The sequence below is a fragment of the Pseudorca crassidens genome, chromosome 1, assembly GCF_039906515.1.
Source record: "Pseudorca crassidens isolate mPseCra1 chromosome 1, mPseCra1.hap1, whole genome shotgun sequence".
Lineage (NCBI taxonomy): Eukaryota > Metazoa > Chordata > Mammalia > Artiodactyla > Delphinidae > Pseudorca > Pseudorca crassidens.
The window spans coordinates 149,411,054-149,425,549 of NC_090296.1; the positions used below are offsets into that span (position 1 = coordinate 149,411,054).

At 45.5% G+C, this 14,496-nt stretch overlaps 1 protein-coding gene across 4 annotated transcripts in view; it reads right to left on the minus strand.

Moving 5' to 3' along the window:
- The window catches only part of ARNT2 (aryl hydrocarbon receptor nuclear translocator 2), a 199,352-nt gene that overhangs the window by 170,744 nt on the left and 14,112 nt on the right, over positions 1-14,496 (minus strand). For 2 of the 4 annotated variants that reach the window (XM_067698648.1, XM_067698642.1), the window contains exon 1: positions 1,953-2,088. The exons of the other annotated variants lie outside the window; for them this stretch is intronic. In XM_067698648.1, coding sequence (XP_067554749.1) covers positions 1,953-2,049 — 97 coding nt within the window. In that variant the 5' untranslated portion in view covers positions 2,050-2,088. Of the gene's footprint in view, positions 1-1,952; positions 2,089-14,496 lie in introns of those variants that run through there. 4 annotated transcript variants of the gene reach the window in all.

Sequence of the window (14,496 nt, forward strand, 5' to 3'; positions counted from 1 at the left end):
CATCTCTGAGGTTATGGTCCCAAAACAGCCATAGATGGTATGTAAATGAGTGGGGTTGGCTGTGTGCCAACTTATCAAATGATACTTGAATTGCATATAATTTTCACATTTTGTAGTATTATTCTTCTGTGGGCTTTTTTCCCCCAACCATTTAAAAATGTAAAAATCATTCTTAGCTTGTGGGCCATAGAAAAATAGGAGGCAGGCCAGATGTTGTCCATCAGCCACTATTTGCAACCTCTGGTCTAAGCAAATGAGCCCAAGCCTCCTGCCAAAGCAGGTCCCAGGAGAAGCTGAGGAACCTTCTACCTCTAATGCAGCTGACGGTGGGCACGGCACTGCCCTCCCACTGTGCCCCAGAGATGCCGGCGAACACAGCAAGTGTGTGTATTTCATCACGGTCCACACCCAAAAGAGTAGTAGTTAGATGGGAAACAGATGTTGCATTTTTACCTATTGAGAAAACCCCCAATCTCTGAGGCTGAGCTCCCAGGAGGGCTCCACCAAGTCAAACCCTCACGAGGTCTGTGGTCAGTTCCATCAGGCCACCTGAGAAGGGGACCGGGGCCACCATACCTGGACTTGACCCCGAGGCAGAGGAGGGGCCCAGGCAGAGATCAAGGGGTGGCTGGTCATTTCAGAGAGCTGCTTCTACTGCTTGGCCTCCTGCAAGATGATCCCCACCCAGCAGGCCACCCACGCATGGCCAGAGAGGGCTTCAGCCCCTGGGTGATCTTTCAAGGAGGATGAGGGATGCAGAGCCTGCCCTCGGCACCAAGACCAGCAGGAGCTGCCAACAGCAGTGCAGGCAGTGAGAGAAGGCTGCAGAGCCCTGCAGAAGCAGCTGGATGAGTGGGAACAGCTCGGGCTGGGGGCTGAGAAACAGCTGGCTGGGTTGCAGAACCAGGGTCCTGGCAGTAAGCAATGGGGCTGTCCTGGCCACGAGGCCTGAGGGGAAAATGCACAAGGAGAGGACAGAAGATGAAGCAACAGAGAGAGAGGAATCGGTCCTGGACTGCAAGAAGCGCCGGCCAAGCTGCTTCCGCCCATCCCCACCCATAGCCCCGACGAGGGACGGTCCTGAAACGGGCGTTCTGGGAGGAGGCTCAGAGCAGGCAGGGCCCCTCCGTGCCGCCTTCAGGATCCTAAAGGCAGCCCCGCAGCTACCGGGGAAAGGAAAGGCCAACGGGCTTTCAGAGGAAAGGCGCTGGCGGGAAGAGGGCCTCAGGAAGACTGCCCTGGAGATGGCGGACGGGGTGAGGGGGGGCTGGTCCTCCCGTGACCGGGACATGGGCAGGAGCAACGGCCATAAAGACTCCATGCAACCCATCATAACCCTGCTGTTCCCGGCAACCCACCTGTCGGAAGAGAGCCAGGGCCTCTGGAAGGAGACCTTGTGGAGCAGGCAGACGGCCTGCCAATCGCAGGGCCTGGGCTGCTGACTTTGCAGGGACAATTCGGGGTTTGAGTTCTGGTTTCGTTGTTGCCTTTGCAGTAAGTCCCCTACATACAAACAAGTTCCGTTCCGAGAGCGCGTTCATAAGTGCAACAAAGTTAGGTCCCCAACTAACACAACCGGCTGTATAGTACTGTACTGTAATAGGTTTATCATACTTTTCACACAAATACTACGTAAAAAAGAAACACAAAAAATTAAAAAAAAACATTTTTAATCTTACAGTACGGTACCTTGAAAAGTACAGTACCAGCTACATCACTGCTGCTTTTATGTTTGCTTCTGGACCTCCTGGGTTTGAAATAAAGATACTGTACTACTGTACTCTAAACAGTACTATACAGTAAAGTACATGAAAGCACAACCACTTGTACAGGATACACACACGTGACAATGTTCGCCAGACACGTGAACTAACTTACGTGACTGCATGTGCGAACGCACGTTCGCATCTTTGAAAGTTCGCAACCTGAAGGTACATGTGTAGGGGACTTACTGCATTGGAGGGATGGGGTGGTGGCGACAGGTGATGACTGTTTTTCTTCAGAAGAATTCCACTGCACGGTTCCCCTGACTGCTGCCCACTGCCCCATGGCGGGAGGTCACGGGGGCGGGGCGTGTGATACTGGATCCTGGTGAATGATATCAATGAAGACGAGCAGAGTGTCGGCTGGTGGAAAACTCCCCTAGGACATGCTCTGGGGCAGGAGAATGTGGGATTCATCCCTGTGCACGCACCACCCAGGAAGGGCCCAGCACAGAGCGGGGCAGACTGAGCTCGTGGGTGAGCTGACCACGGAAAGCTGCACAGGCTCTCCCAGGTACACCGTCCTCCCCCCACCCAAGGTCTGGACTGGCTGCCTAAGTGACTGCTTTCAAGTTTCTGGCGGTGGGGGGAATGGGGGGAGGATATTATGACCCTCATTCCCACATTCCCAATCCTGACGATTTCTCTGTGTCACTAAAGCTAAACAGACCACCCAAGCAGAGCAAAACCCCAAGGTCACAACCAATATCCTTGAAGCGTCAGGCAGATCCAGCCCTTCAAAGACATCAGGAGAAGGGTATGGAGAAGCCAGGAAGGAGAGCCTGAAACCATTTACACGTCAAATCTGAGACTGGCGGTGGTGGCATCTGGGGTCCTCTGGGCTCTGTCTCCTCTGGGCTTGTTCTTCCTGGCTCTGGGGTATCCCAAGAGGGAATACACCCAGGGAGCTTTTGGAGGGGAAGAACTTTGACTTAGGAGCTCTGCTATGGGTTTGACTGGTTTGACCATACAAATGACACATAGTTGACCTTTCCATTCTCCCACGGGTCTACCTTAGATCCAGGGTCTGGCAGGAAACTGGCCAGCATGGCTGGGGGACAGGGGAGAAGAGAGGCTGGTTGGGCCTGGGAAGTGGGGAGACCACCTAGATCTCAGAGCCGGGACCACACACATTGTCATACGACCTGTTGACTCATCTTAGAGGCTGAAAGCCCAGTCACAGCTATGGTATCGAGTCAGAAGGCCTAGGAAGCCATGGTGGTACCAGGAACAGTGGCTCTCATCCTGGGGAGGAGACCTGAATGGCAAGAGAACCCTTCTGAGGGGACAAAAAGATCCTGACGATGGCTGGTGGTCCCTCACCGACTGCCCTGTTGGTACTTCTCAGAGGACAGTGATGTCCTGTGGATGTGACTCCAAGGGGGGCAGGGTAGGGAAAAGGACGAGATGCCAGGCAAGGGTGCAGGGGTGCTTCTGCCGCTTCCTAGGACAGAATGGTGGCCGTGACCCTGGCTGGCACGAGAAAGGGCCTGGCTTTCTTGACTGGGCGGAGGCTCTGCTGGGAACTTCGACCCAGCAGTATCAGGCCACAGCATCCCTTTGTTCTGAAAAGCTGTGTCAGTCAAGTTCATTTCCTCTGCTTTCTATCCTAAAAGGAGGCTTGGACTATAGAAAAGGCATTCTGAGAAGAAAGAACCTTCTGGTGACTTACACTGTATCAAGTAAACCCTCTGTATTTTCCAGGCCACTTCCTGGCCTGAAGGATGTGTCAAATACACATCGAGGGTTAAGTTCATTACACGTCACAAAATTATTTTTGTCTATTTCTAGATCCAGGGGCCAGATGTGGAGATGAGCAGATGACAGAGAATGAAAGTTGGGAATTGCATATTAAAGGGATAACGTTCACTTTGAACCAACAGTGGTTCTCAGAATCCTCTGCATATCTCTTCCAGAAGAGAACGGAATTCGCCCCTATTAAATTGAAGAATCTGCTTTGTGAAGGCATGTGTCAGGGATGTGGGACACAAAGCTTACGGTCTCAGTTCTGCCAGTTCCTCCTCTGTGTGACCTGGACCCTCCTTCAGTACCACTTCCCACATTTATCAACTGAGGGCCCTTCAGCGGACAGTGGTTTCAAGCAGCTGAGAAAATCCCTGCACAACTGTGGCATAAGGTTGAACACAATGCTGAGGCTGGAACACAAGAACATCCAGGTCCCTTCTTTGCTCACCTGTGAAGCTGGGTGAGCCACACTCTGACCCACCCCCGCTGCATCTGTAAGTGATGCAACCCATGTACTCATGCCTCATGAGATCATGTCCAAGAAACGGTTAGTAGGTCAATGTGGCAATGCACGTACGAGTATGGCTCACACTACGCAGCAGTTTCCCTAGCGTCCTCTGAGTCTGTGCACAGACGTGGTCAGGGAGAACCATTCCACAGCACTGCCTCTCGTAGGGTTGGAGGAAAGCACCCAGATCTTGGGCCTCTGGCCCACAATGAGTGTTCCACTCAGTCATCAGATGAGTACAGTCCTTATTATGCAAACACCAGTGGTGTTTAAGTCCCTGTACTCAGCCCGCAGGTCAATACAGTAGACAAGCAGAGACTGCCCTTCACCATCATCAGGACCAGCTGCTGAGGGTGGGTGATCTAACCATAAATGCCAGAGAGACACGGCGAGGCAGAGCGGGGCTGGCCGGGCAGCAGGAAGGGAAGCTGGATGCAGACTGTAAGCCCTCAGATGACAGGAACAAGGAGGAATTATAGTAGAACTGAAGGGTAGCAGAGAACTTTCCAAGAGCTGGGACGGGAATGTCTAAATGCCTTATAAATGAACATGTCACCCAGAATGGGTGGGGGGCTATCGGGCCATGGCTTTATCATAGGGAACCCTGCTGTGACTACAGGGTTAAAAGAAATGACCTGTATCTTCCTAAGACGCATGACTACATGATCTTCAACTACCTGGCAATAATGTACGGACTAGAGGTTCCACGGTTAACCTCAATCTTTATATTCTAAAACGGAACTCAGTTTTTCCTTCCCGAACCATCTGGTAAGCTGACTTCCGTTCTTTCCATCAGCAGAACCTCACTTGTTTTCAATCTTGAGGCTCAAAACTCCCTGCTTTCCTTCCGTTAAGGTTTTCCAGGCAGCCATCTTCTATCAGGTACCATGCCAGGCCCTGCCTCAAACTCAAAATTGAGTGGGATGGTCCCATACAGACTCAGTTTGAGCCGTGAACAAAGAAGTCATTTTTAAGTGTCTTAGGAGAGAAGGAGACAGGGACACAGAGCACACAAGCTCAGGTCTCAGCAGGAGGAGCCTCGGCCACAGAGCCCTAGCCTCGCAGGCCTGCTGCCCCTCCTCACGGCCCTTCCTGACGTCTGTTTCTTCTCACTCTTCCCACCCGAGTTTACGACCTTACTGCCCCAAACGTGGGTCACTACAACAAGCATCTAACAAAAATAGTGCTGTGCTAGCGCTACGGACTGAATTGTGTCCCCATCGGAAGTCACATGTTGAAGCCCTAAAACCTAATGTGATGGTAGTCAGAGGTAGGCCTCTGGCGGGTGATGAGGTTTAGATGAGACCTCGGGGGTGAAGGCCCCACGATGGGACCGGTGCCCTTATGAGAAACACTAGAGAGCTTGCTTCCCCCCTTTCGCTACCGTGTGAGGACACAGCAAGAAGTGGGCCATCTACAAGCCAGATAGTGAGCTCCCGTCAGGAACCAGACGGGCCAGCACCTTGATCTTGGACTTCCCAGCCTCCAAACTGTGAGAAAATGAATATCTGTTGTTGAAGCCACCCGGTCTGTGGTATTTCGTTATGGCAGCCCAAGCGAATACAGTTGGTCAACAGCACCTAGGCAAAAAGAATGCCTTTCATTTGTGAAAGGTGTTCTAAACAATTTAACCAGATTAAGAGTAGTGAAAACGTTTTTCCTCTTCGTGGACACCGAGGGAAGACAGCCCAGCGAATGATGACCACACCCTCGTGTTAACCAAGTCTTCCCTTTCCTCGGCCCTGCCCCCTCCTAGGTAGTGGCCTTGGGAGAAAGGGGCCATTAAGAAGTTGGGTTTTGCTCTGATGGAAAGAGGGTCAGGAGGAGGTGAATTCTGATGGCAGCCTGGGGCTCCTATGATTGCTGTTCTAGGTATCCTATTAAGATAATACCCTAAAACCCAACTCTACTTGTCCAGTTATGCTCGAAGTAGAAAATATGGGGGCCAGGGGACTTCCCTGGAGGTCCAGTGGTTAAGACTTCACCTTCCAAGGCAGGGGGCGTGGGTTCGATCCCTGGTTGGGGAGCTAAGATCCCACATGCCTCAAGGCCAAAAAACCAAAAACAGAAGCAATATTGTAACAAATTCAATAAAGACTTTTAGAAAAATGGTTCACATCAAAAAATCTTAAAAAAAAAAAAAAAAAGAAGGAAAATATGTGGGCCTGCATGACCCAGGAGCTGTTAGGAGCTACCAATAATCCACATTTATCTTGAGAAGAAGCACGGACCTCAAGAATCTACCTCCCTGGCCACAGAAGGCAATCAATCGCATTTCCATCTATTCGCTTTTATCCATACACCAAATAAACGGTAAATCTCCATTTCTAAAGAGTACTTAATTCAATCGAGCCTCCTGGATAGACTGGGGAACCTGAAATAGGGAGCAAATATGGATCACGACCCTCAGAGGTCATCCTGTAGAGATGCTATTGACATAGCTATCTTCATCGAAGAGAGTGGAAAAGCAACGTGCGTCTTAGGGTTTCAGATTTTAAAACAGCCATTTAGTGAGCCACACTCGCAGAAACAGGAAGTCTGCTCTACATTTAAGAAGTCAAAGATTACACAGCATTTCAGGCTCCCAGGAAGGACATTCTTGTCTTGAGCTATTTAAAGGCATTTGAGTCCCTGTTCATCCTCATCTTGATCATCTCATTTATGTTCATCTTGACAGAAACAAGGCTACTCTGAGCGGACCTTCAATATTGTAAAGCAAAAACACCCAGTGTGCCAAGACTTGGTCAAGAGCAGCTGGATATGGGCTAATATCCCATGTTACTCTGCAAAAACATCTTTGTGATAAGTGTTTATTTTAACAACTCGCTTGTTGTACGTCTTATGTGATCCTTCAACTTCAGCGCTTTGTGCTGCAAAACAAGACTTATTTTTCACAAGGAATGTTACAAAATTCATGTCAGATTCTTGGAAGCAACCATAGATAGAGACAGCTCCACATTCACATCTTTGAAGCGAAGATTCTGGGTTTCAGTTGTGTCTGGAAGCCTGAGTCTGTGAGACAAATTAGAAATCCATTCTCTACCTGTTTGTCTTTTTAGGACTCTTCAGGAGGAAAACAGTGAAAGCTGTTTTGTCAATAAACCAAAGGAAAAGTATGACTCAGACAACTGAAAGGAAAGGTTTTAAGTGATAGTGAAGCAGTACGGGTACAATCACTTTGGCTTCCACCCGCAGGTAGATCTTACAGCACTATTACAGACAAGAGGGTGCTATAGTAACACCACGTGGGACATTGACAATGACACCGCCATGGCTGGCCTGAGAGCGTCTCCAGGAGACGTGGCACAGGCTGTCCTGACCGGAGAAGCAGCCCCACTGAGGGAGAGGAGTCCTCAACTTGGACTGACTTTACCACTCTATAGTCCTGGCAAAGTGGGAAAGCTTCTGAGCATCTCCCCAATAAATACGGGAGTAAAGTGACATAAAACCAAACTTCATGGGAGTGGTGTGCAAACCAAATGAAGTAACCACAACCTGGGACACACAAAAGCACCTGATCAATTACGGATAATTAATCATCTGTTGAACTGCCTGTCCCGCCCCCTTCTGCACTTTGGGGACAGTGCTGAGAACCACGTTTGAGATATGCCCCCCTACACACACACACTCACAGTCCATGTGGCTAAAGTGGGACCCCAAGAGGGCTCCTGGGGTGGGCACATGCCCAGATCTGGTCTGTCAGAGTACTGCATCCCCTGGCAACAGACCCTGGCTCAGTGCTATCAACTGACTTCTGCAGGAGTTTCGCTGATGAGATGTAACTGGACCACCCCTCGGGGAGAGCCTGCCTGAGATTAAAACCAGCACAAGAGGAAGGGCTAGAGGACCGAAGGAAGGATAAACAGTGCCGTAGGTACAGTGCTAGCACCTCTGGATCTTTATCTGAAGCCAAACGCCCGCCTGGCAATCCTAACTTTATGAACAATAATTCCTGCGTGGTTTGTTTAAGCTAGTTTGAACTGGGCCGTCTGTCTTTTGAGAGTGAAAGAATCCTGGCGAATATATTGTGATTTTATTTTCTCTGAGTCTCCCCCTCCCCCTATTCCTCCTCATCCTCCCCTCCCCCTCCTCCTCCCCTCCCTCTCCTCCTCCTCCCCCCCTCCTCCTCCTCCCCCTCTTCCTCCTCCTTCTCCTCCCCTCCCCCTCCTCCCCTCCCCCTTCCCCCTCCTCCCCTCCCCCTCCCCCTCTTCCTTCTCCTCTGCCTCTCCCTCTCCCCTCCTTCTCTCCCTCCCCCTCCCCCTTCCTTCTTCTCCTCCTCCTTCTCCCCTCCTCCCCCCTTCTTTTCCCCTTCCCTTCCTTCTTCTTCTCCTTTTTCTTCTCCATGTCTCTCTCACACACAATAAATATTTGTAATCGGTATATATGATGAATTATTGGACAAGCACAACACTTCACTGGCTACACTACAAATTCTGTATTTGCAGAAAAATCTCACTCATTAACATGGATGGAAAAGCCCTAAATAAAATCTTAGCAAATCAAATCCAGCATATCTTACAATAATAATATTAAAAGAACCATGCAGTGTTACCATGTACCTTTTATTCCAGGAAGATGCAGATAATTCACCATTAGGAAATCTGTTAATAGCTTAACTAAGAAAAAAAAAAAAACAACCTGTGCTTATCTCAATAGACACTGAAAAGGACATGTGACATAACCGATCATGTGACTCATCCCTTTGACAGGTATGTGCTCCTAGTGTTACGAGTTGCTGTGTGCTTCCACACTGACTGCTCAAAGCTGCCCTTGTTCAGATCACTTGAGAATCATTTCTCAGCTCCATGTGGAAATGGTCCTCAGAGCCAGAATGATTCCAGTGATGGGAACAGCTGACATGTACTGGGCACAGACACCGTCCAGCACACTGCTAAACACTTTACGTGCAGCGTCTCATTTCAACAGCTCAGCTCAACTGCTCCAGAAGCTAGGTATTGTTTTTATTCCATTTCACAGATAAGGAAACCAAAGTTAAGAGGCTAAGTAATCTGCCTAAAGTCACACAGCTAAGTAACGGCTAGAGCTAAAATGCATGCAAACCAACGTACGTTGGATTTAAAAGCTACTGCTTTTAATCACACAGTACGAAATATGGCCTCTAAGTTAGGAACACATTCTCTATTTAAAATTTTATTCGATTATAAATTACAAGACCAAAAAAGCTGGAAAATATGCTTACACGAAAAGAGATAACCATAGTTAACTTTTTGTTGAATATGAATCCAGACCCCCTTCCGTACATATATAAATACAAATAAAAATAGATATATTTAATATGAATAAGATCATATTATTAATATAATTTACTTTTCTCAACTAATAAACCATGAAGCTTTTTCCTGTCAATAAAAATAGAAGTATATCATCATTGTAATGCCTAAATGATAGGCCATTTAAAATACATACAAATAATTTAACCATTATTTGTCATTGTTGGACGTTTAGATTGTTTCCAGTTTTATAAACAACACTGCAAAAATCCTTTCCGTACGAGGTATTTTCTCACTCTGATTATTTTCTTAAAATCGATTAACATACTTGAATCAGAGAGTTTACACATTTACCACCACCAGAAATAAACGAACTTCCCGGCCAACGCAAGATTTTATAGTGCATTTTAACTGTTGCCAAACCGACAAGCAAAATGTATACCTTGTTTTGACTTTTATTTCATTAGTTATCAATGAATCTAAACATAATTGTGATTATTTTTATTTATTTTCTGAATTGCTTAGTTCTTTATTTCAAAAATGGTCTTCGAGCTTTTAGTCTTCCTTTTATTGTTTGTGTATACACACATAGACTCACACACTCACACATACACACACGTGTACAGATATACATACATTGATATTAACTCTTCCTCACATACTTTAAAAATATTTTCTCCGTTGATATTTAACTTGGTCTAAGCTGACTTTTAAATTTTAACTTATGAAAAATGTTAAGATATACAAAAGGGAATGGAATTTATACAAAAAATTCCCACCTTAAGAAATAAAACATGCCCTATTGAAGCTGTAAACTTTTCCAATGGAAAAACTTAACACTTCCTTGTATTACATTTTAAATATGATTCTAGTAAACCACACATGGCTATAGGTATATATTTTTAATCTAATTTGACAATCTTTGTTTCCTAATCCAGAAACAAAGGTTTATTAATTTGTTGGGACTACTTATATGTACAGACTTACTTCTACCGCTTTTTTTCTTTTTGTCCCGCTTTTTCTGTTTCTTTTCCCCTCCTTTGTTGCTGTTTTATTGGAGATGGGGGTTATAGACACCATTCTGTTCTTTGTTGTTCTGCTAGTTCGAAGGTTATATACTCTATATGCATTAATTACTACTCTAGAAATACGATTACACATATGGCAGAGTTCAGTAATCCTGGATAGCTTTACCTCTGATCACCCCATAAAGTACATGTTAGTATTATTTATTTATATTCAAAGCATACTTATGTTTATTCTGTGTTCATCACTCTCTTCGCTCAGCATTCCTCCCTGTGCCTGAGAACTTCCATTGGGGTTACTTACCATCTCCCAGAATTAGATCCTTTACAAGCTTCTTTGATGAAATCTGTAACTCTCTTGATTTATTTATCTTGAAATGTTTTTATTTTCCTCTCATTCTTAAAAGAAAAATTTTGTAAAGTTTAGAATTCTAGGTTTACAATTATTTTCAACTAGCGTATTGAAATTATTATTCTATTGCCTTCTGGCTTGAATTACTGCTGTCAAGAAGTCACTCATCAACCTACAGCTGACCCTTGAACAACTTGGGTTTGAACTGCACAGGTCCACTGATATGTGAATATTTTCAATAGTAAATACTACAGAGCTGCGCGGTCTGTGGTGGGTTGCATCCACAGATGCAGAGGAAAGGGAATACGGAGAGCTGACTACAGGCTGTATGTGGGTTAACCCCCCGCATTGTTCAAGGGTCGGCTGTCACTGCCACTGCTGTGTAGGTGATCTGCCTGTTCTTTGTTACTGCTTTTAGGATTTTTCGGTGTCCTTGGTGTTCTCTATTTTCACTACATTTTCTTTAGGTTGGGATTTCTTTGTATCTTTTCCGGGATTTGTTGTAACTTCTGAATCTCAGGCTCAATGCCCTTCGCTACTTCTGGGAAATTATCAGCCTCTTGTCTTCGAATATTGCCCCACCCCTGTTCTCCCTACTGTCTCTGACTGGAATTCTAATTCATGCACATAAGAAGGAGGAAGCCTAATGCAAATCAAAATTACAGTGAGGTCAGAATGGCCATCATCAAAAAGTCTACAAACAATAAATGCTGGAGAGGGTGTGGAGAAAAGGGAACCCTCCTGCACTGCTGGTGGGAATGTAAATTGGTTCAGCTACTATACAGAACAGTATGGAGGTTCCTTAAAAAATTAAAAATAAATTGGGAGATTGGGACTGACATGTATATACTACTATATATAAAATAGATAACTAATAAGGACCTACTGTATAGCACAGGGAACTCTTCTCAATACTCTGTAATGACCTATAAGGGAAAAGAATCTAAAAAAGAGTGGATATATGTATATGTACAACTGATTCACTTTGCTGTACAGCAGAAACTAACACAGCATTGTAAAGTAACTCTACTCCAATAAAAATTTAAAAATAAATAAAATAAAATAAAAAACTAAAAATAGAGCTACCATATGGCCCTGTAATCCTACTCCTGGGCATATATCCAGAGAAAACCATAATTCGAAAATATACAAGCACCCCTATGTTCATAGCAGCACTATTTACAATAGCCAAGACATGGAAACAACCTAAATGTCCATCAACAGATGAATGGATAAAGAAGATGTGGTACAGGGACTTCCCTGGTGGCTCAGTGGTTAAGAATCTGCCTGCCAATGCAGGGGACACAGGTTCGATCCCTGGTCCGGGAAGATCCCACATGCCGCAGAGCAACTAAGCCCGTGTGCCACAACTACAGAGCCTACGTGCCACAACTACTGAAGCCTGTGCGCCTAGAGCCCGTGCTCCACAACAAGAGAAGCCACCGCAATGAGAAGCCCGTGCACCGCAAGGAAGAGTAGCCACCGCTTGCCGCAACTAGAGATAGCCTGCGCACAGCAATGAAGACCCAACGCAGCCAAAAATAAATATAAGTAAAGAAATAAATTTTTAAAAAGATGTGGTACATATATAATGGGATACTACTCAGCCATAAAGAAAGAATGAAATAATGCCATTTGCAGCAACACAGATGGACCTAGAGATTATCACACTAAGTGAAGTAAGCCAGAGACAAATATATCGCTTACATGTGCAATCTAAAAAAATGACACAAATGAACTTATATACAAAACAGAAATAAAACCACAGACATGGACAACAAACTTATGGTTACCAAAGGGGAAAGTGGCGGGGGGGAGGGATAAATTGGAGTTTGGCATTAACTTATACGTACTACTATATATAAAACAGATAACCAAGAAGAACCTACTGTGTAGCACAGAGAACTATACTCAATATTTTGTAATAACCTATAAGGGAAAAGAATCTGGAAAAGAACAGATATATGTGTATGTATAACTGAATCACTTTGCTGTATACCTGAAACTAACACAACATTGTAAATCAGCTATACTTCAATTAAAAAAAAAAAGAAGTAGGAAGCCTAGTCTCTTTGTCTCATAGCCACTCTTTGATATGTTCTAACTCTGATCTCTATGCTGACTTCTGTCATTTCTTTCGTTCCACTTTCTAATTCATTAATTCCCTATTCATCTGTGTTTAGTAGCTATTTAACTCATCCATCAGTTTCCTAATTTTGTTTATTTTTCAATGCTATAATTTCCTGACAGCCCACTTGGACTAAATGACAGCTAGCCAACAGGTTGCCTTCAATCAGACCTGAGGGTCTGGGTAATGAGCATCTCACTGGGAACTACCAAAGACCAGAGGCCTGTGTCCAATTTTCCTGAGTTGTGTAAGGTCCAAAGGTGTCATAAATGACCAAAGGGTGTATCTTCCCCGGAAAAATGAAAATGGATGTTCCAACAGCCAACCTGGCAGAGATGAGGCAGGTTTAATTTGATGGGTAAAAATAAAGCAGTAAGATGGGGTTTCCACACAAGGTATCATAAGAAATTCCTATCAGTTACACAGTGTTGTTGGGTCCATTAAGGTTCAAAACCAATAAATTATAGGGTAATAATTTCTTTGTACCATTAGATGTTTTGGCAATAATTCCCTTTTTACTGATTTTAAAATTGTGATCACAGCTTTCCTTTTGTCTGCACTGGCCTGACAGACCATGGTCAGTCCTTTTATTTTCAAACCTTTAAATCACTTTTTTCAAGTTGTAAATAGTAGTACATGGTGGTATAGTTTGGCTTCTGTTGTTTTACACAGTTAGAGAATCCTTTTCTTTTAAAAGAAAAGTGAATCTAGATGCTTCTTTTAAAAGCCACCGTTTTCCAGTTAAAGGAGGCCCAGTGACACATGCCTCATCCCCTCTTTCTTCCCGACACACCATTAATGACAGTAAGGAACTTCTAACCCCTAATGCCAACAAGCTGGTATTTCCCCCAAGGAATGAGACTGGAGGTTTGTTTTCTAAAGAAATATAAACCTCCCCAAAGCAATCAGGAGCTGGGGAAGGAGAGAAGAGAGAGATGATCAATCCAGGAGGTCTGTATCTAACTAACAGAATTTCCAGAAAGAGAGGCTAGAGAGAAAGAATTTACTTAAAAAAAAAAAAAAAAATTCATCCCTAAAGTCAGTCTCTTGATTGAAGAGGCCCACTGACTACCCAGCACAATAAGTGAAACAAATCCCCACACCACGGTCCAAACCTTCATTGTGTAGATGAGAAAATAAAAGCTCGAAGAGAAAAAGCGGGGTGCCCAAGGGCACAAACCAGGCCCATGCCGGACAGAGCCAGGGCCGGGCACGAATACAGCACTCTTCCCACCTCTCCTGCCGCCTGGAATGCCTATCACACTTCTAGTTCACATCTCCCCAGGTCCGCTCCGTCATTCACCTTCCTCCTTCTCTCCCAAACCACCCAGGGAGAGCCAGTGTGACAGTGGAAAGAGGGTGAACTTAGGACCAGAATCAGTGCCAGTCGCAGCTCTGCCTCTTACCAGCTGTCAACTTCCTCATCTGTGAAATGAGGCTATTACGTCCAGCCATCAGAACGATCCATGGAGTTCACACATCCAGAAGCCTTGAGACAGGCTGAGTTAGTTGGCAGCGGGCACAGTATTGGCTTAGCTGCTTCTGCTTCTGTGGACCTGAAGGGTGGTCCAGAGACCAGCAGTATCACCTGAGAACTCGTCAGAAATACAGATGTCAACCCAACCCCTCTCTGACCCGACCCCGACCTACTGACAGAGCTTCTGGGACAGGGCAGCACTTGGTACTAACAAGCCACCCTCCCGGTGATTCTGAGGCAGGTCGAGTTTGAGTGACTGAGCTACC